The sequence below is a fragment of the Myripristis murdjan genome, chromosome 20, assembly GCF_902150065.1.
Source record: "Myripristis murdjan chromosome 20, fMyrMur1.1, whole genome shotgun sequence".
In the NCBI taxonomy this organism is placed as follows: Eukaryota; Metazoa; Chordata; class Actinopteri; order Holocentriformes; family Holocentridae; genus Myripristis; species Myripristis murdjan.
Window position 1 is genome coordinate 22647390 of NC_043999.1, and position 21606 is coordinate 22668995.

Below are 21606 nucleotides of genomic sequence, written 5' to 3' on the forward strand. Positions count from 1 at the left end.
TAAATAGACGTCGAGAAGCAAAAATCCCAGATGTAGCTACTGGAGCAGCGTTAACCTTGTTGCTCATCCAAGAGGAAGCCAGCCAGCCACACGCTGGCCCTCCTCGTGCTGTGCGGCAGGTCGCCGCGGCGCTCTGTCTGACTGTGGAACGAGATCCTTGGCCCCGTTTTTCTGCCACATTAGGCGCACACTGAAGGTGGCACTGAGCTCACCCGCTAAAGAGAGACAGGGCAGTTTGTGTGTCTGCGTGTGTGTGTGTGTGTTGTTGTTATCTGTTTGTCAACAGTGGCGAGAGAACAGGACAGGAGAATGGGAAAACAAGTGAGAGAAATGCAAATACTGACAGATGTAGAAGCGGATGTGGCAAACAGAGAGAGAGGAAGAGGTTTATTCGCCACTTTCACAGATCCCAGCCTCTTTTCTTTTTGTGTCAAATGTGTGTCGTGGGTGGATTATGTTATTCCGCCACTCCGGCTGACAGATGAGGGAACGATAGGCACATCACTGCCCTCTATCCCAAAAAAGAGAGTGACACTCGACGAAGGATGGGGAGGAGGAAGGCAGTGAGGAGGCGGAGGAAGGAGGAAGAGTGAAAAGGGTGATGGGAGACAAGGGGGGGGCAGGAGAGACTGGGTGGTTAAAGAGATGAGCAGGAAGAAGGGAAAGAGGAAGTGCGGGAAGAGAGGTGAAGTGGAACAGAGGAAAGAGGATGAGAGAGAGCGAGCGGAGAACAAAGGAGAGGAGGAGGAGGAGGAGGAGGAAAGAAGGGGAGGGAGGGACGCAAAGCTGGGCCATGTGCCAGGGTCTATTCCACCTTTGCTCTCCGGGCCTTTCTCAGCTGCCACCTCCTCTCACCTTTGTAATGTCATCAATAAAAGGCCTTTAAGAGGGATGGAGGACTTGACTCCGGGTTCACACGGTGACCGACACCAGCTGATGCTGCCAAGCCGAGCAGGATTCTGTTCGAATTAATTGGATGTCACTTTCAGGTGCACGGGACAAGGCACAATTTTTGCACGTTCTTGTAGCTCTTTGTTTAACTTCAGGTGAACGATCGCACGCTCCTAAGGTAGCTGGAGAAAATCCTGCCGTTTCACAGCCCATTGAATGAACCACAGGAAATACATTATCATCACGCTAAAGCTAAGGATTCCAAGGAAACGGAAATTCATCAGCGGAAATTCACAAAAGCTTCGGCGTTTTCCAAGAGACAATCCACAAAAATCTTATCACTGATTTCCCTCTTTTGTTGTGACCGCTTCCTTAATATTCTGCACAAACAAAAACATCAAACGTAGACTTTGACTTTGCTTATTTCTTCGGTTTTCTTGTATTTATTCCCAACAAATCACTGCTGTTGCCTTTGAAAACATAAAATGCATCACTTCATGTGCAGCAGGGTTTTTTTCCCCCTAGTAAACAGGGACCCCCTCATATGTATTTGTTAAGATCAACACATGTAAATGCATTCATGAACTCTGCAGGTGAATCAACGCTGTGTGATATCAGTTTGGAAAATGCTTTGTAGTCTATTGTCCCCCCATTTTCAGAGGCTCAAAAGTCACTGGACACTTGACTAAAAAAGCAGTTTCATGGCCAGGCGTGGCCTTTTCCGTCATTATTCTATGACAAATTAAGAAAATAAAAGGTCTGGAGTTCAAAGCTCTAATTCCTAATATTTTTGCACAATCCTTTGAATTAAAGCTGAAAGTACGCACTTCTGTCACACCTTGATTACACCATTTGAAATCCACTGTGGTGGTGCACAAGGGCAAAATTATAAATACTACCTAACTCTATGTACATTATTCTTGGTTATCACCTGCCATATGGCTGTGAGGAGCGGATAGCGTGGTGAGCAGCCTGGGGGGGTTCCGTTTATTCTGAGTGTTTAAGATTCGCACAGCTCACTTTTCCTTCACCTCAAGTGTCACACTGTAGATGCGGTTCTCTCTCTGGAACACAAATGAGGCTGAATGCGGTTCTATTCTATTCTATTCTATTCTAGTCTAATCTTCAAAAACCCTACAGGCTTCCATTAATGTCACAGCAGCCAAACATTGTTGTGCACAAACTATTACACTCAAACACACACACACACACGCACACAAACACACACACCACCCACCACCATCACAAGCTGTGAGCGCCCCGAACACCAGTTCCAACTGTGAGAGAATCTCACAGCCCTGACGAGGACTATAAAGTGCAATATGCTCGCTAATTCAGTTGCCCCCGCCTTTCTCTCTGACTCCATGCGTCCATCATCGCGGCATCTGTTGACATCCTTTTAGCTATCAGGGCCTCAATCTGTTCAAAAGGCCCACTGACTGCCACTCTGTTGCCCTCTGCTCATGATCCATTGATGCTCTGCTGTTGGCGTGAGGGCCACTTGGAGGCTAAGCCCATAATTACCACTAGAATAAAGAGCATTAAGGGAGGGGAGGGGTGTGAAAGCAATGTGCATGCTTTGGCAACATCTGTTGAACAGTGTGGGCATAGTGGGTGACTGCTGAGTCGTGCTGGTTTGGATGGAGCGACGGATGGAACAGTGAATGCTCCATGAATAGAGGGAAGGAGGGGGGAAGAGATCAAAATTCCCCTTTCCAAATAAATTTCCATGTCTGGCTGCGGTTCCAAACCTGATGTTGGTGCTACGTGTCGCATTTTCACATGAATATATAATTACCACATTCATCTGGACACATTAGTATAACTACCACAAACACACAAGACAAGATCACCAGCCTCAGTGAATTACAATGAATTGCTGGACATTTTATGGCACCAAACAGGAAGAGTGTGCTGTTATTCCAGTTCAAACAGAGCTCAACTTCAGTGGCTCTGGCAATGGAAGGAGTGACAGGCAGATGAAAAAAGTGACTGCCAACATGCTCATCCTCTGCAGTGAAGCGGGAGAGAAAGCAATCAGGGAGGGAGAGGGGCAACATCCTGTTTGTGACAAGAGGCAGTGTGGATTGTGGGAAATGTGGTCTCAGTTTTGAGAACTACAAGCACTAACAAAGCACTGGAGCAAGGAAGAGGCCACTAGTCACCTCATCATCTCATCATCTCAATTGCTTCAGCTAATTAAACTACATTATCCCAATTGATTCCACAATGTTAAGCCGATGTTGTAAATGCTGTAAATGTAGCACTTTTAAGATGAAGGTGGACTTTGAACCGTATGTTTGGTCAGTTTCTGAAGGGGCAGTTAGATCATGTTATTGCCAAGAAATTGGAGCAGTAGGGAAGCAAGCACTGCTGGGTAAATGTTTAGGAACCACTGAAGAGGGTGTTGAGGGGAGTTTGGGTGGAGCTGATGATAGCGGGGCGGATAAGGAGAACAGTGAAGAACTGCTCAGAGGCTGTGGTGTTTATCTGTACGCCATGTGATCAGCTGTCAGTAAATAAGCCCTGCCTGTAGGGTGCACTGGACAAATGCTTTGAACTGGAAAAAATGTGTTGTACAGATGAGTCTGCTAGGTAGACTGACATCAAGGTATATGATTTCACATAATGATCCATGGTGGTCACATCACACAAAGTGCAAAATGTCAGTGCACATGGTACATGCTGTCAAATCAAAGAAAATAGCCATGATAAGTTATTTGGCTGTCCTATGCAGAGCTATTTTTTTTGTGTGTATGCATTCTGAGCTGTGGATTGAGTTCTGTTAATGACAATAAAATGTTACATTGCATGAGTGTAATGAGGGTTTTTTTTGTTGTTGTTTTTTAGGTCATTTAGCCTCCATTTCCTGTTGTTGATGCCAAGGTGACATGACCGGGGCAAACTCTGATTTGATTTGATCATCCCGATTTAGTTATAAGCACTTAATCTCTCACCTCTGACTGTCCATGCACTGAACTTAAAAATGAAGCTGCTCACAGCTGACATCATGACAGAAAAGGAGTGCACAGTTTTTGCCCTGTTGGCCAACTTTCCCAAGTGACTGTGTCCCTGGTGCATTGGTGGTTACGGTGCACCCTGCTAACACTGTAGCATACATCATGCTGAGTGATAGTAGATAGTGTCAAAAATGAAAAAATAGGGCCTTTTTAAAAGCAGTAAAGCTACCTTTTAGGACATTTTAAATGTTTTGTGGCTACATCTATTTCAGTGATTGGTAAAAATTAACAAAATCTTCAAAAAAAAAAAAAAAGAGGAAAATCACCTAGGAAGGTGACTGTGTACAGCTAAAAAAAAAAAAAAAAAAAAAAAAAAAAAAAAAAAAAAGCCTGCACTGTGGATGAATAATGGGTTGCTCATCTGAAACTGTTCCAGAAATAAACCTGGCTGTGTCAGCTATATTGAAATACATTGCAATGAGATTTTTTAAATGTATGGATCTACGTGCCATATAATAAAAAGACCACTGGCAGCCTTTTTACTACTAAAAAAAAAAAAAAAAATCCTCATAGTTTTGCTAATTTGTTGATATCAACCTGATAGTGTGTCAGCATAAAGTGCCAGAGATCTGATCCACCATGTGGATGATTTTGGTGTCTTCCCCTTAACTTAAATATTCTCATCTCTTAACAGGTAAGTTGACCAACAGGCCAAAAACACAAAAACTCATTTTTTTTATTCCTCTAATAAAGAAAATATACAGAAAACACAGGCTGAAATGAAACCTGTGCAGTCACTCTGCATGGATTGTGTGACCAGTGGAAATTAAGGGAGCGATTGTGTTTTTCAGGACTTTGCCGATTCAATATTCCACTTGGTGAGGGAGAAGTACCGGTCGCTGGTGGGCGGCTGCAGTCCCGCGCACGCTCGACACAAATCCCTGGCAGGCATCGTAATGACCCGAGGTATGGCAAATTTCATTGACTTTTATATATCACTGTGAATTATTGAAGTGGTGCAATATAGAGAGTGAGCAAGGGAGGGCGGGAGGGAGCGAGGTAAAGGGTGTGAGAGAGAGGACAGGAAATGGAAAGGGGAAGGAATCCCAGAATGAGAGGGAAATGATAAATCGAGGGAGGGAGGTAGAAAGCAAAAGAGAGAGCGAGATGCCACTCCATGCCGTACCGTGCGTTCCTGCAGCAGAGTATACCTCCCTGTTGAATTATTGACTATGCTGAATCTCTGAGGAGAATGAGACATGGTAGTGAGTGTCAGTCATCCCGCTGCATGCTGGACTTGCCATGCTCAGGCGGCTTTGACAGCAGTTCCAGATGCCACAGTGGGAATTTTAACTAGATCAGCTTAAAACTTAATCTGAAACCTGACTGAGTGACACACTGAGGGAACAGCGATGAGGGGGGTTCACGCTGAGCGGCCCCTATAGCATGAAGAGCTCCAAACAGTGACTCATCACTGTGGGCTGTGCTGCTTTATGCTCATTGCCATGTGTGGTGTGAGCTATTTCAGGTGCAGACACACACACACACATACACATACTGTTCATGAGCATACACAAACATGCACAATCTTAAGTCATTTAGTCTCATATTCAGTATAAAAATCTTTCTTCAAACAAGGTAAAAAAAAAAAAAAAATCTTCCAGTTGAATGAGGTAATCCACTTTGCTTCAACAATTTTCTTGAATCACGTGTGATTTTCTTGACATCCTTATCAAGGCCTTATCCTGCCTTGTTTCAGGATAATGTACAACGTTTTTGTCCCCCCAAAAATCCTGAAACAAGTGAAACTACGCTGGAAACACCTTGGATTTTCTCCTCCATCTGGCAGATTTTTTCACTTGTGTGAAGAAAAACAGGTTTTGAGACGGGATATGAGACTAAATGACCTGTTAAAATGGAGATTTTTGCAGTGTAGAGGCACACTCATATGGCATCCATGCATACATGTGAGGCTGGGTACCCAACTTAGATACTTTGACATCACTGATCCTACTGAGTATGGAAAAATGCCTTGGTACCAAATGACCTAAGGAGGAACTCTCATCAGCCTCAGTGAACCAATAGGCACGCAGGATGCTTGTTGGAAGATCTAATAATGCTGGTGATTGGCCGTCTAACGTTACACGTCATAGAGGCATGCAGGAAAAACACTACATTACACCCAGATGTTCTAAAAAGCATTCTAAAATTGATTTTGTAACAAGATTTTATAAAATTGGTGTTGAAAAAGTGTCGCTCAGGAACCAGTATCAAAATCAAGGTATGGAAAGTTTTTGAACGATACCCAGCCCTACATGTATGCAAAAACACATAAACACACACAGGCGCACCCATTCAGACAGTGGCACATACATACTGTATATCCATGCAAACGCACACACACAGACAACACACACACACACACACAGGAGTGTTATCTCCCCGTGTGGCTGCAGGCTGTGGGGTGCAGGGGGTCAGTGAGGAGGGATTGGTATCTCTGCTGTCTTTGGAGAGCTGCAGCTCATCAATTTAGACTTCAGTGAGTCTCGCGCTCGCCCTGACCTAATCCAATCCCTCTCCTCTCCTCTGCTTCCCGAGTAATTGCTTCTGTTTGTTTATTAATAGCAGGCGTTATCTTCAAAGATCCAGACGTAGGGCTGCCCAAGTATTCGCAGTGTGGTGGCGGTGGCGGCCGGCGCCGATGCAGTCAGACACCAAACTTGACAGGAACACTGGGGAGTCCTGTTCTGTCCCCCTTCCTTCTCCCTCTCTCCCTCTCTCTCTCTCTCCGTCTCTCTGCCTCTGCGCTTGCCTCAGGAATATTAATCGGGGTCCGGCTTTGAACCATAGACAGCCAGCCCACCCCCTCCACACACACGCAGCCCCCTCCCTCGTCGGAGTCCTGCCGAGACAGTTTAGCCCCAACCTGAGTGAGATTAGCCTCACCGCCGGGCTGAGACTTGTGAGACGAACCCCAAAGTAAACCGCCGGCACACATTGTCAGATGGTGTGGAAAATCTCATTTGAATCGATCCGAGATAGCATTGGGTGTCTGAAGATGGTAAACAGTGTTCAGATGTGCTGAGAGACATGAAAAATCAGGAGCGGCCGCATGACAAAATGCCAGAAAGCTCCCCCTTTTTTAACTTGTTGGTTGACGGGGGGGGGGCAGCAAGAGAAGTTTCTTCTGAGGCTGTTTTATTAAGCGGGGCGATGGGACTCCGAGTGGGAGAGAAACACCACACAGACTCAAAGCAAGAGATGAGAGCAATGGGTTTCAAACAAGTTGATTACAAATGACGGTTAAGCTATGGTTCTTAGTCCGGATATCCATTTTCAAAGGGGGATTTTTCTTTACTCTTTATCTGTTTTTCCGGCCGCCACGAAATTTTGACGTTCAGTAATCACATCCGGCAACAAAACAGCTTGCGAAGAGAAAAAAAAAATTTAGCGGAGATGCGCCCAGGGTGTGTTGCAGCAGAAAGAGATTTGAGAGCCTCAGTAGCGTTTCACAAAGACAACCTTATATGTTCAGAGCAGATGACTGTCAAAGCTAATAAACATTCAACAGGATACATTCTCTACTCTTTTGCCAGGATGATTTTTTTTCCCCCCCTTTTGCTCGTGCAGAGCACTTTCAGAGATTTTCTCTGATTCAAACAACACATGCTGAATGACGTTCCCAGTAATCATCCAACATCTTGTGATGAAAGAATACATGCAATATAGGTTTTATGAAGCTCATTCAGCTAAATGGCATATAAATGAGTTTACTAAAGGTTGACCTTGGGAGCTCGTTCTGCGTCAGGGAAAAAAAAATAATGTGTGCTTTATGGTGCTCAGATATAATGGCCCACTTATTAGGAAACATATTTCTCCCTGTTTTATAACCCAAATGAGAGCAAAGGGGTGCAGACAATAGATATGCAGGGTTGAGTTGAGGTTGTCTTTGTAATTCTAAATCATTATAAAGTCCCATGGTCACATTATTTACCTGGATTTGTCTGTTGGAAATATTAATCAGCCCCCCCTGACAGCAAGCCTCACTTATAAGTAGCTTTGGGAATATTTTTACTTTTCCTCATACGATTTTATGAAGTAACTGCCACCATATTTATCAAATATTCAATGGCCTTGTGGTTTCCATTGTTTCTGTGGCCATATGCTGATGAATCCCACTCACTCAAATGGGAATCGCATTTACAGGGCCTTAATTATCATGAATTAACATAATGGCACCGCCTCAGAAATGCCATATAAGGTAAAGGAGAGCACACACATTCATTATCTTCCGCGCTGAAATGTCATCAAAGAAACTGAATATCTCAATGCTCAAATGTCAGGACGAGGGAATTCAACTAGGAATTCGATTCTACAGCCTCGTTTTTGGGACTCAGCTGTATTTCTGATACACACAGGACATCCTGCTACTTTACTTATTTCTAGGGAGAAGGAATTTCTAACGCTGCTCATTACCTGTCCTTTACACGCCCAGACATTGGTGATTGTAACTTACCTTGCCTCCAGGAAACAGGGCAACTCACTTCTCTCTGATCAGAAAATTAGTCTACATAGTATTGACATCCATTCTTTTATTCATTAAAATCAAAGCAGTGGGACAATGCCTAATTTAAATAAATACAGTTTAAGAGGATGCAGGTGGGCTGTGTTATCTTTTTTGATAATTTGATTCATTATTCTGATATTTAGAGGGGGTAATGACAAAAAATAAATAAATATATATATATTTTTTATATATATATAGGTAGCTGTCATATTATCATTGATACTGCCATATATAGCAACATTACTTTCCACAGGGAGTCATTTCACACATTCCCAACACTGGCTCCACAAATGTAGTGCATCTCTGGATTTTAACCCATAAATAGCTTCAAAGTTAGAAAAAAAAAAATACATTTTTTACTATTGTACAATGTTGTCACCTATGTATTCTGTATCTGCTGGTTGCAGTGCATCAGTGAAGCTACATCACTCTTATATTGAGTGAAATATTCAAGCCAAGATGCCACTGTTTTATGGCAGCAGCATTACATCAGACAGCAAATATCTCGATGTCTCGCGCATCATTTTATGTACATTTCCCTGTAATTCAGCCGGATGTGTTTGGTATCTTTGGAAACCTTGGGATCTCTAGAATAAACTTCTGTGGGTTTGAACAAAGCTCAGCCAAGCTGCAGTCTGCCTGATTGAGAACCGCAAATTGCACCGCTCTTTGCTTTGCTAAGAAGGGGCCGAGCCCTCTATTTTGAAGCCGGGCCCCCTTAAGCAAAATGTAAATTCAGGTGACGCTGTGCTCGGCAAACAGCGCAAATGACTGGCTCCCATGCTGCTGCAGTGCTGTGTAATGTAGTGTGATGTGGCCCGGTGGTAAGAGGCCATTTTGCCAACATGCAGACAGAGCAAGTGGAGGCCCAGTGATGTGGGGTGGAAGTAACGCCCCATTAGCCTTGGAGTAGAAACGCAGAACTAACACATATACAGTAGCTGTTTGAGAAATATGCCGGCGAGATAGATAGATAGATAGATAGATGCACAGACATACATAAATTATTAGGCCAGGATAGCAGATACTGTACTGTTTACAAAGATCTCTCGTGCGGTGGCCTGTTGTGACTCAGCTGCACCCCGAGAGCACTTGTTCACTTTACACCAGGCAGCCGGTGCCGCACTCCTGTCCCGCTGCACACAAAAATCTATATTTTCTTGTTGTTTTGGTTCTCAGAGGACAAGCCTGAGCGGTCTCAGGAGCCAAGGCGTCTTCCTTTTTTGGGTCACTCGGGTGTAAGCAGCAGTGAGCGAATGTGTGCTATTGTTTTATCTCCTTGTCAGCGGTCACCGACAGAGTAGTGTGCAGTTGCCATAGTGAGCAGATGCAGGTTTTGACAGCGCTCTTATCCTGGGTTGTGACACCCTTGAATTGCCAGTAATCAACAGATGTGTTTGTGTGTGAACGGCGCCGGAAGCCTCTGGCTGCGCGCTGCCTCGTTCCCTTTGACCCTCTCTTTTTGTATTTCTGTGATGCAGCTGATTATTCCTGGTTTAAAAACAGCACAGCCTCTCGGGCTCTCTATCTCCATGTCCCTCTCTTCTTCTCACCTCTCTCTCTCTCTCTCTCTCTCTCTCTCTTACTCTTTCATTCATCTTTCCTCCTCCTCCTCCCTCTCTTCTGCACACTGAAGGGAACCTCAGTGCCAATTTCATGGCAGGGTAGCGAGCAGCGCGGCAGAAATTATCCACTGCAAAATTGATCTAAACAATCGCAAAGTGGAACAGCAAGGAAAAGCAGGAGAATGAAATTGGGAGAGTCTGTTGCCTTTTTCAACTTGCTTTATCACTGAGAGGGAATTGTGGTGCATTGCTTACAGGCAACATCGATGGTTTAACTCCGATTATACAGATCTTTATATTACTGTACTGACACATAAATTATTCAATATTTAGGGCCCGAGCACTGGAACAGTGCGAAGCCCTATTGTATTTGCTTCGTTTCTTTCTTTTTCTTCGTTTTTATTATTATTACGTCTAAATAACCCTTAATTTGACCCCCTAAACATGCTCCAAAACTCACCAAATTCGGCACGCAGGCCAGGTCTGGCGAAAAATTTGATAAAATGGACAAACGGACCCCCAAGGTGCAAAAATGGGCTCGGTAGCGCCACCTAGGTACACAAAGGCAGCCCCTGCGGCCCACAGGAATGTGATAGAAACACCAAACCAATGCCGAAACGTAGGTCTCATCAAGCCCTACAATTCACGCGCTGACACCCCTGACCTAAAACCAACAGGAAGTCCGCAATTTGCGTTGCAAAGTCACGTTCTCGCCCAAAATTCCGCTTTGAACAAAATCTATCTCCTCCCAGGGCGTAAATGGCAGCAACTTGAAAATTGCACAGATGACAGAGGACACAGTGCTGAACAAAAGTTCTGAAGGATTTCGTCATTACTCGTTTAGTTTGGATGTGATAACACCTCCAAGTCGGAGGGGCCAGAACCAAAATCTCATTTTTTCCCATGGAGTTTGGTGTGAAGAGGCTGACACTGGGCACTAATTAGGCCCCTGGAGTCTAAAGTAAAAGTCTGACGGCTTTGAAAACTATGCAGATGGAAAGAGGACGAAAATTACTACAAAAATATGTAATTTTGATGTGGATTGGACCAACTTTGTGGAAGTTGTGAAGAGTTTTCAAACATTTTTGACTCTGGTGTGCTCTGCTCTGCACTCTGCCTGGACATGTGACTCACTCTAGCTGCCCCAGGAATGCGCAATACACACCCATTGTAAGAGCTCAGAGGGAGCAGAAAACACTCTCAAACTAAAACTGCCATAACTCAAAAACGGTAAAAGATAGCAAAATCATGTAAATGGGAGATTTATAGATCCGAGTCTCGTGACTCGTTTAAGCTTTGAATCAAGTCTGTAACTCAAACGGTGACCGAGCTGTGACACCTCAAACAGGGGTGGGTTTTATGGATTTCTCCACTGGATTGAATGAGGATTTCTCTGTCTGCCTGCATTTTGGTGTGATCACGTCACAGCTGCCACTACTCAAGTCAGTCACACACTAGGACATGCTAAGGGCGCCATCTGCTGGAGGGGCGCTGCTAGTGGCCAGAGGGGCACCAGCAGCGAATGTACTACCAGTGGGTTTTTGTTGGCGTCGCGTGTGTGTGTGTGTGTGTGTGTGTGTGTGTGCATGTGCGTATGTGTGTGTGTGTGTGTGTGTTTGTGTGAGTGAGTGAGTGAGTGAGTGAGTGTGTGTGCCTGCATTTTGGTGTGATCATGCAGGAGCTGCCAGTAGTCCTGTCGGTCACACACTAGGACTTCCGCGGCCTTTCAAAATAAAAGCCCAAAACTCTTTCAAAATAAAAGCACCGAAAAATACCCTTAAAAATGGCACAAACGGACGAGTTATCTGCGCTTCGACACACGCGGCGTCCCCAACGTGCACGGGGGGGCGAGGGCCCGTCCAACGCTGCTTGCAGCTTTAATTTATGTTGTGTTTGTGCAATCACTGTAATTGTGGACAAAATCAGCTGGTATTGTTGTAGAGGCATTAGAGAGACTGCTACATTCAATATCTACATTCACCTCTTGATCTAAGCAGCCAGTCTGTGTCTTGTTGTTTGAAGGCAACGTTGGATTTTCACCCACGTATCAATAAACGTTCAGCTTATTCTTTCCACATTTTGTAGAGAATGACAAAGGTCCGACCAAAGTGTGTGCTGAGTGCTTTTCATACTGATGTTTCCACATTTCTGCATCAAAGTTTCTGAGTTTAGTGCAGTCACTTGAGCGAGTTTTATTGTAGCCGTGAGATGAGTGATGGCTGTGCGATAATATCTGTAAACAGCCGCTCTGGATTTTATTTTCCTCTGCAATGCCACTACATCTTAAAAAAGGAACCTTTTATAAAGTAAACCTGCAGCTCATGCTGTCCCATCAAACGCCTTTGTAAGAAAAGACGGATGATCGGTTCAATTTTGATTTGCAAATACGTTGGAGAATTTTGTGTGGAAAAAAGAAAGATCCAGCGCACTTCAGAAATGTGTTAAAAATCTTGAAAAGTTGGTGTTTTGCACTTGATGTTGGCACTGAGCAAATGCAAAAGCTTTCATACACTGGCTATAGGGTGAATCACTGCTGTATAGCATGAATGTAAAACAGTGAAACGGACATTTATTTATATTGAAAAGGTCAGATTATTACTTTAACATGGATATTATTTATAGTTTTCTCGACAAGTTGTCAAACTGAGGTAGCAGCACTGCTACTTGTGGAAAGTCTTGCCGCCTCTGCTTCACTTTCTCAACCCTCTTTCTCCCTTAACTGCCCACACACACACACACACACACACACACAAGCATGCACGCGCACACACACACACACTTCTCCGTCCCTTCTCCAACAATTTCCTCCCCTCCCTCCCTCTCCTCGTCAGCAGAGGTGTCAGGACTCTGCCGCTGCGGTGCCATCTGGGCCGAGGCTGATAAAAGCTCATGTGCCGGGCCGGCGACGCCCGCAGGTCTGCCAGAAGCCAGCGAAGCCTGACTTTCAGAGGCGATGGGAGAGATTTGCGGCGGCCGGGGAAAGGATGGCATGCCGTTAAGCGTGCTGAGCCACCTCTGTCTATCTGTCTGTCAGTCAGTCAGTCAGTCAGTCAGTCCCTCCTGTGGCCGTACACCAGCCTGGCTCTTCACAGAGAAAACTGGTGGCTGTTTCTCGATTAAAACCCAGCAGAAATCAGGATGACTTTGGAAGGAAGGAGCGTCTTAGAGGCTTGTGATTTGTGTTATCTGTCAGACTGCCTTTTTTTTTTTTTTTTTTATACTCTGTTTTCTTCATATGCTTTGTTTCCTTTGTTTGTTTGTTTGAGCTCAATCTCCTGCTTTGTCAGATCAAGTTAGAAACGTGTTCATCCTCACTTTTAAATCCCTGGGTTTCCATCCGTCTTTCCCTGCTTGTAGTTACTTGAGCATGTTCCAAGTCATATGAGGATTTCAGTGTGTTTGGCTAATTTCACAGCACCAGGCTTGGTATTTAACACTTATCAAGTATCAAATGACAGACAGTGACAAGTCTGCTTGAACAACTTCATGCACAACCTTTGGTTTGCAAGTCACTCTGCAACCAGTGTCGCTGGCTCAGTGGAAGACATGGAAGTAACCAATTATATTCACTCATGTTCCTGTAATTAAGCAGCTTTTTCGATACTTGTATTTTTTGAGTCAGTAATTTTACTTTTACCACAATTTTGCTTGCATTTTGTACTTCACTACATTTTAAATCACATCCATTATAGACAACACATGATCAGTGGTAGATTGCGGAACCTTTCACAATAGAAGCGCATACAAGAGAGTAAGCTGCTTCTACTTTGTTGTCGTTTTTTTTTGTTTGTTTGTTTGTTTGTTTGTTTGTTTTTTGTCATTTCCAAATTTCCAATAAAAGCTGCACCATGAAAAACTGCAGTGAGGACCATTTAGACTCAACAGGCAAAATATGTGGAATGAGCGTGGGGGAAAAGGGGAGAATGAGAACCATGTAGACTCAGCCATCATATTATTTGCTTATTCCACATTTGTTATTTGAATCTACAGGGTCCTCACTTCAGTCAGCCCTCTTCAGTTTTGCAGAATGGCCCTTTAAAAGAAAATAGTTTGAAGCGTGTTGTTTCCTCCTTTTCCAACGGCATGGAAAGGATCATAACTAAAACAGTGCCTGTTTTGAAAAGGGAATTCAGTAACTTTATTTTTACTTACTGTTATTTTAAATGAGCTAAATGAGTTTTTACTTAAATAGTTTTTTACAGCAGAACTTCTGCTTCTACTTAAGTCAAATTCTTCTACTTGAGTGGCAATTTGAGTCACTCTTTCCATCACTGATAAATTGTTTAATAGTTACTACTTTACCCATTTTATGGTATTGTAGTTTTTACAGATACGACAGATAAAAGATGACAAAATAAATGTCCATACCTCCATCATCTTTTTGTATTTCATTTTATTTCATAAGCTTGAAAAAATGTTGGTCACTGTAGAAGAAGACCGACATTTTACATAATGTTTAATATTTGCAATAAAATGCTTTCAACTCCACCCCGCAAGAATTATTTAGAAAATCCTGCTGTACGAATGCAAAATAGATGCAGAGTGGCTGGGAGGGCGTCTGCTGTGGCTGTATGATTTTTGCTGCGTTCAAAGTCCATACGGATGATTTATTCATGTTCTGCTTCAATATGCTAAAGCACAAAAATCACATTGTTTTTTTCCGCTTGGTTCTTCTATTCTTTACCATAACCCTCATTAATTACACAAAAAACTACTAGAGGCACAGAAAATTTTGTTGGCCTTTTAGCCTCAAGCTTCTTACCCGTAGCTGCTTGTTGTTAATGTTGTCAGACTAAGAAATGTAAAGCCGCTTTAACTTCGCGTGTGCGAAGGTCTCTGTGTGTTTCTCTTCTACTTTTATGCGGGAAAAATGCCTCACAAGGAGAGAAAGATGAGGAAAATCATCCAAAGTAAGGGCAAGGTTTAGAAGTAGGATTAGGGTTTAGATTAGGATCAGGGTTCAGGGTTAAAGCTGAAATTACGGTAAAGATTGCGGGTATGCATAAAATAGAGAAGGTTTAGTGTCTATATTTACATATAAAGAACTTTATAAAAGACACAAAATAAATTTAAAATCACCAAAAAAGCTGTAAGGGGCTTGGAAAGTGTCATTCACCAGGCGGGAAATAATTCTATCAATGTGTATCAATAATTTGTAATTTTAGGGTTATGATCAGGGATGGAGGTTAGCAAATACATGCAGCCAGTGTTTCTCACAAGCTCAGTGTGATAAATGTCTGTCTCGGTGTGTGTATTATCGTTCAACACAGGTCTGGACCTGAGGCACGCGCAGGTCGTGGCCTTATCCACGGGCACCAAGTGCATCAACGGGGAATACCTGAGTGACCAGGGACAGGTGGTGAACGACTGTCACGCCGAAGTCACCACCCGGAGAGCCCTGCTGCGCTTCCTCTACTCTCAGCTGGAGCTCTTCTTGAGGTAGAAAGCTCCATTCTGTATTTTATTCTTGCTGTATTCTCATGCCTGTGCTTTTCTTTCGTCCTTTGGGAGGAAACCTCACTAGCAGAGCAGCAGAGTGTCCCACCCTGCATCTATTTTGCATTGCAGTGTTCAGGCGCAGCATTAATATGATATCTCCATTTGAGAATTATCTTTGTGTAACGGCAGGCGTAATCTGTGAAACCAACACGCAGGCGTTGTGCTGTCATCCTGAAAAGAGATAACAGTGCATGGTGGCTTCTTTAAATTAGCTGTAACTTTGCAAATAATTAAAAGACTACACTGTCTTTTTGGAAGCTTGGCCTATTGATTACCTTACCCAGTATGTTACAAAAGCATTGGCACCAAAATCATCTGTGCATCTCAGATAGTTCAATCGAGTGTGCATACACAGTCATTGCGAAAATGAGAAAAGCCCTTATAATATATACCCCTTTTCCCAAGCTGAATGTATATAAAAAAATATTTTCTCATATGTAAAGCTGTAAGGGAAGTTTGGTGAATGGGACGAAGTAGGAAGAAGTAGGCATAGATAAAAAAAAAAAAAAATTAATAATCCAGTCCTTCTGTCCATTCCATTAAATAAATCTGCCTTTTATTTTCTTATGAGATATCCTATATGTTTCCACCAGTGGTCATATTTGAATGATCCCTCTCCATATTTTGTCTCACTCAAGATGGCAAATTAGGAAAGCAGGGATGATTATCACATCCAACAAGGCCAAGTTAACATTTTAATCCCTGTGTAAATAGTCCTTCCCACGTTGTCTTGGAAAGAACAGTCATCACTTCAAAGTGAGATCATTTTCCTGTCATCGAATTTTACATATGGTGCCTGATGGGCCAAACTCAAAAAGTAAAAAAAAAAAAAGGTCAAAAAGCAGTGTGTTTTTAATGTGCTCTGTGGCCATTTTTGCATGTTTCCAAAGTGCCTCCGGCAATTTTAAAAAGTGTAAAATTATGTATTGCGGTCTGGTTAATAACATTAAGGATCTTTAACTTGGGGCTTGTTTGTGGTGACCTCCTATCACAGTGCCAAAAATCCTCGCGCTCTGTAATAAGCTCCATGGAAACAGCAGTTCTTTGTTCACCAGAGACTTTTCAATAATCAACGAGCCATATGTGCACTTCTCTCCCCAGCTAACTAAGCATACTGTCACGCACTCAACTGGTTCAGTTCAGGCTCTCGCTGCTCTGTTTGTTTTTATCACTCTGTATCTACTTTGTGCACCTTTGCAGCCAGTGCAGGGTGCTCCCGTGCACCCCGACTCCCGCCGAGATTTTGTAACGCTATCAAGACAGTCTTGACTAATTTTGATTCCTGCCTGCCTTCATTGCGTAAGCATTTATTGTGATTTTGAGCTCCCTGAGGAACTCAATAGCATGGCTGATTCATCAGATTAGTGGCAAGAAGTCTAGATGCTTGAATGTCATATTTGCATACACAGCACTGACTTTTTGTCTTAGCACAATGCAGGGTGGCAGGTATGGAGACTTTGCGGCTGAGTAAAATGGTTAACGGCGAAGATAACTCATAATGAAATGACCAAACAAAATGCCACAACTGCCATATTTACACTCAGCGAAAGGACACAGAAGACGGGGACGGGGTTATATAAAGAGTGCAGCCGTGCTTTGCATTGTGATGTATAGGCTGAACATGTTGTACGGTGTGTGTGTGTGTGTGTGTGAGTGTGTGATGAAAACCTCATTCCCTCACACAGCCTCTGAAGCAGGGACCCAGCTGACTGTGTATCTATCAGGGCTTTGCAGTGACATAATGTGCCCTCTGGCTGACGCTATGGAAGTCCTCAGGCAACAATTGCAGCGATGGCTGAGAACAGCTAATTGCTTTTCTAAACTTATGACTTGTTCATCTCAACAGATTTCAGCAGATATACTTACTGTAATTCCTGTGCTGTTTTTGGAAACTCATCTCTTTGCCACTGATATATTTGACCGACTTTGTGTACAGTCAGTTTTTTAGCTGGCCAGCCACAGTATCTGGTCAGGTGACCATTGGCATCTGGCTGTAAAAATAGACAGACTATGGAGTTTGAAGTGGGAGGACACACCACTTTGTTCAATAATGTTGAGGATGAGGATGAGGAAGGATAAAACCCCTGAGGTTCATGCTAAGTCTAATAACCCACAGAATTAATGATCATCAACACTTTTAAAGGCCTGACTTGAATCTAATGTTAAGATATCAAGTGTACACAAATACATGAACAATGGAGCAAAATGCTTTTATATTATGGGTTATGATGGGGCATTTGTGTTCATTTGAGAGTTGAGTGGCATTTGTCACTCTTTACCATATTATAACATGGTAGGAAGCCCTCCCCTTTGAAACTGCATAGTCTGCCTTTAATTTGCATATTAGCCTACATTATGCAGCCGGTGTTAGTGGTGGCAACATGAATTGCTTTGTTAAATTAGCTTGCTGGCTGTTTAGTGACTAAAAAAGCCCAAACTTTCAGGTTAACTAAGCTGACTCTTGATAAGCTGTTTTTTGAGGTCGAGACTGTGGCTAAAGAAAAGACAGTGTAGTGTGTCACAGTAATCTAAATTTAGAAGATGGTGCTACTTTAAAAGACTATTCACTTCTGCTCATCATGCCACTGAACCGACCTACACCCACGCTGCGCTTTATATTTTCCTTTTTCTGAGCCGTTTGTTATATATTTCATCATTATTTGCACACTGCCAGTCCTCCTCAGGACCTCCATGGCACCAGCAGGGGTTGCTAGCAGATTTGTGACTGCAGAGCCTCAGACGGGCAGATTAAAGCAGCGTTGTTTCCTCTGACACATGTGGACAGCCTGAGTAATGTCCAGGAGCGGCAGACAGCCACAGAATGGACCCTGGCCAGAGAGAAGGCCGGCGCTCATCTCTCTCCATCTATCCTTCACTTCATCATTGGAGAAGAAAAGTGGAAAATGAGCTTCCTCTATACCGTCTGCTGTGATGAATGGTGCTCTTTCTCATCTTGTTGTTTTTCCTTCCTTCTCTCCCCCCCGCCCCGCCCCGCCCTGCCCAAAGTAAAAGGCCAGAGGACTGGGAGGAGTCGATATTTGTGCGGCACAAGGAGTGCAGCTACAGGTTGAGAGACAATGTCCACTTCCATATGTACATCAGCACCTCGCCGTGTGGGGACGGGAGGCTCAACTCGCCCTATGAAATCACCAATGACCGTAAGACAGCACGTCTTCTCTCCCTTATTGTCTGAGTTTTACAGCGCCTCACTTTCGATTACAGTAGATTAGACTAGACTAGACTGCATTACATTACATTAGATAAAACTTGTTTCAGCAGCAAATAATATGTTACAGCTAAGGAAATGAAAGAAAAAATACAGCCAAATATGTAAAATAAAGAGCCAAGAACCTATTAAGTACGGCTACAAAAAAGTAAGTAAATAAATCTATCTATCTAATGATAATAACAATAATAACATATAAATAAAATAAAGATATTCATGAATAAAAACTATACAAATGATTCATATGAGCATATTTTGAAATATATGCTTTTTGAAAATAAATATACGAATATAAATATAAATGAATATACTTTTTATAATATATGTAATGTGTATGCCTCTGCATCCTGTTTTCCCAAGTGCCTTCACTCTGTTCTCTCTCTCTCTCTCTCTCTCTCTCTCTCTCTCTCTCTCTCTCTCTCTCTCTCTCTCTCTCGTCTTGGTCACCCCCAGAGTTTACAGAGTGATCATTTTTTCTGGCATATATATATCTCTATCTATCTATCTATCTATCTATCTATCTATCTATATATGTATGTATGTATATCTATATCTATATATCTATATAGATATATCTATATATCTATATAGATATATAGATATATATATATATGTATATCTATATCTATATATCTATATAGATATATCTATATATCTATATAGATATAGATATACATATATAGATAGATAGATAGATAGATAGATAGATAGATAGATAGATATTTGCTATATATATTTTATTTTATTTATTTATTTATTTATTTTCCTCCAGGCGAAGCTGGCATCCTATTCATGCCACATTACATCTTTGGCCCCTCTCAGCTGCCCTGTGTTTACTAGATGACATTTTAGCGATTACCCACTGAAAATAAAACATATATTCATTTAGACCGTGTCCCTGGCATATTCTGTGGGATTTACCAGGCTAGAAATGTAATCTAGATTGCAGTTTTGCCTCAATACCAATGCAAACTGAACCTGCTATTCAGCTGCATCATTACAAACGCACGGTGAGGTTTTAAGGGGGAGGGCTGACACAGGCATTGGGAAGAGCTTTGAACTTGACTTTCTTGGTCATTAAGCCTTCTAAATGTTCTGCTGGGCGCTTTCACAGATTAGGGGATTATTTATTACATATTACCTTTTTGTGAGTGTTTTTCAAACACTTCTTAGCTGGAAGTTGGGGCTTAAATTTTAGCTGGTGTCACATCAACCAAAGCAACAGCCATGAAGAAGAGAGAGAGAAAGGAGGAGTCAAGGGAGGACAGTGTAAGATGTGCCACCATGAGACGTTATTAAAACAAAATAAAAAAGAAAATTATTATCTACACTGGATCTTAGTCCCAGAGAACCTTACTGTGATCTCACTGAGAGTAGGAAAAGTGGAGAAAAAAACATCTGTAACCAAGAGCAATGCACTTTTTTTTTTGTTATTACACTTTTCTCTCATTTAATATTTAACTTTTTGCCTCTTAAGCCTCTGCTTGGCTGTTTTTTCCCCTAACACTTTATAGATTATCTTTCTTTCCTCAGTTTTCCTAGAGTGCAATCTATTATATGCCTGTAGTAAAAAGAAGACATATGTGCACTCATATTTTTTCATCTTTACCCAGCCAAGATTAATTTACAGGGTTGGCCTTTGGGTTAAAGGACAGACAGCATACATACTTTTATATAAAGCCTAGTAGAACCACAGTCTTTGGTTTAAGTGCATTAAGAGTGCATGAACAGTTCTTCCTTTCCTTTCTCACACAGCCAGAAACAATCTGGTCAAAAGCTTGTTTCATTAACAATTAGGCAGTTAACGGTCCCAATATAATCAGATGTAGTTTCTTAAAAGACACTATTTCCTTCAATTAAATTATCTTTTCATTTAGAAAGAGCGTGGTGATATTTTTGCTTCACTGCGAATTAAGGGATTGATGAATGGATTAATGCAGCTGTCTCTGTGAATGCACATTCTCACTGGACAAGTAATAATTCAGCGCAGCATGTTGGAATAGCAGATATCACCTTATTACAACATAAATTATTAAAGTATTATTGCATGTCAGCTGATCAGGACTTTAGGAAATCCTTTAACTGACTGGCAGCTAATTACACATGAATACCACTAATTAGTAGCTAAGAAGATCCCTAATTATGCAGTCACCAATAATAACGAGTATGCTCGGGAGTGGTATGTAAGGGATAATGTACTCTTGGTTATTACCACAAAATAAACCCTGATAGGGTGATCGGGACTCCACATGAAGCAGCGGGTCTTGTATCTCTCTCTCTGGAGGGGTTTATTTTGCAAAAATGGCTCCTTAAATGCAATAATTTGACACAAAATATTACTTATGAAAACACCTGAATGCCTAGCAGTGTTAGAAACTTTTCTACTAGCCTACAATTCATTATAGTCTACCTTATAACTTGTTGTCCTGACCACAGATTGACCAATCCAAACTGAGTAATCCACAGAGCCATGTAATAGCAGCCATTTTGACATGAAATAGCAGGGTAAACACAGGTGTTACCAAATATATTGATTCAGGCTCTGTTCCGTTTAGGCGGACCAGCGCTTTTCCAGTGAGCCAGCAGGAACAATAGCAAGACTATGGCTCTGTTATACATGATTGGACAGAACCTTAATTAATGTCATTAGTAACACTTGTGTTTACCCTGCTATTTCATGTCAAAATGCTGTAAAAAAAAAAAAAAAAAAAAAAAAAAAAGGTTTATTAGGAACCGTACAGGGAGCCAGACATTACTAAAAAAAAAAAAAAAAAAAAAAAAAAAAACAAGTTCTCATTCTAACCCTAACCCTTCATCTGGCACAATAGACCTTTTATCACAGTAGCCATTTTGACATGAAGTAGCAGGGTAATCACAGGTGTTATGAATGACATTAAT

At 42.2% G+C, this 21606-nt stretch overlaps 1 protein-coding gene across 1 annotated transcript in view; it reads left to right on the forward strand.

The window, feature by feature from the left end:
- The window catches only part of adarb2 (adenosine deaminase RNA specific B2 (inactive)), a 181707-nt gene that overhangs the window by 142987 nt on the left and 17114 nt on the right, over positions 1–21606 (forward strand). Inside the window, exons 4-6 of the mRNA XM_030078758.1 lie at positions 4703–4817; positions 15254–15422; positions 18489–18640. Of these exons, the coding sequence (XP_029934618.1) occupies positions 4703–4817; positions 15254–15422; positions 18489–18640 (436 nt within the window). The remainder of the gene's footprint in view (positions 1–4702; positions 4818–15253; positions 15423–18488; positions 18641–21606) is intronic.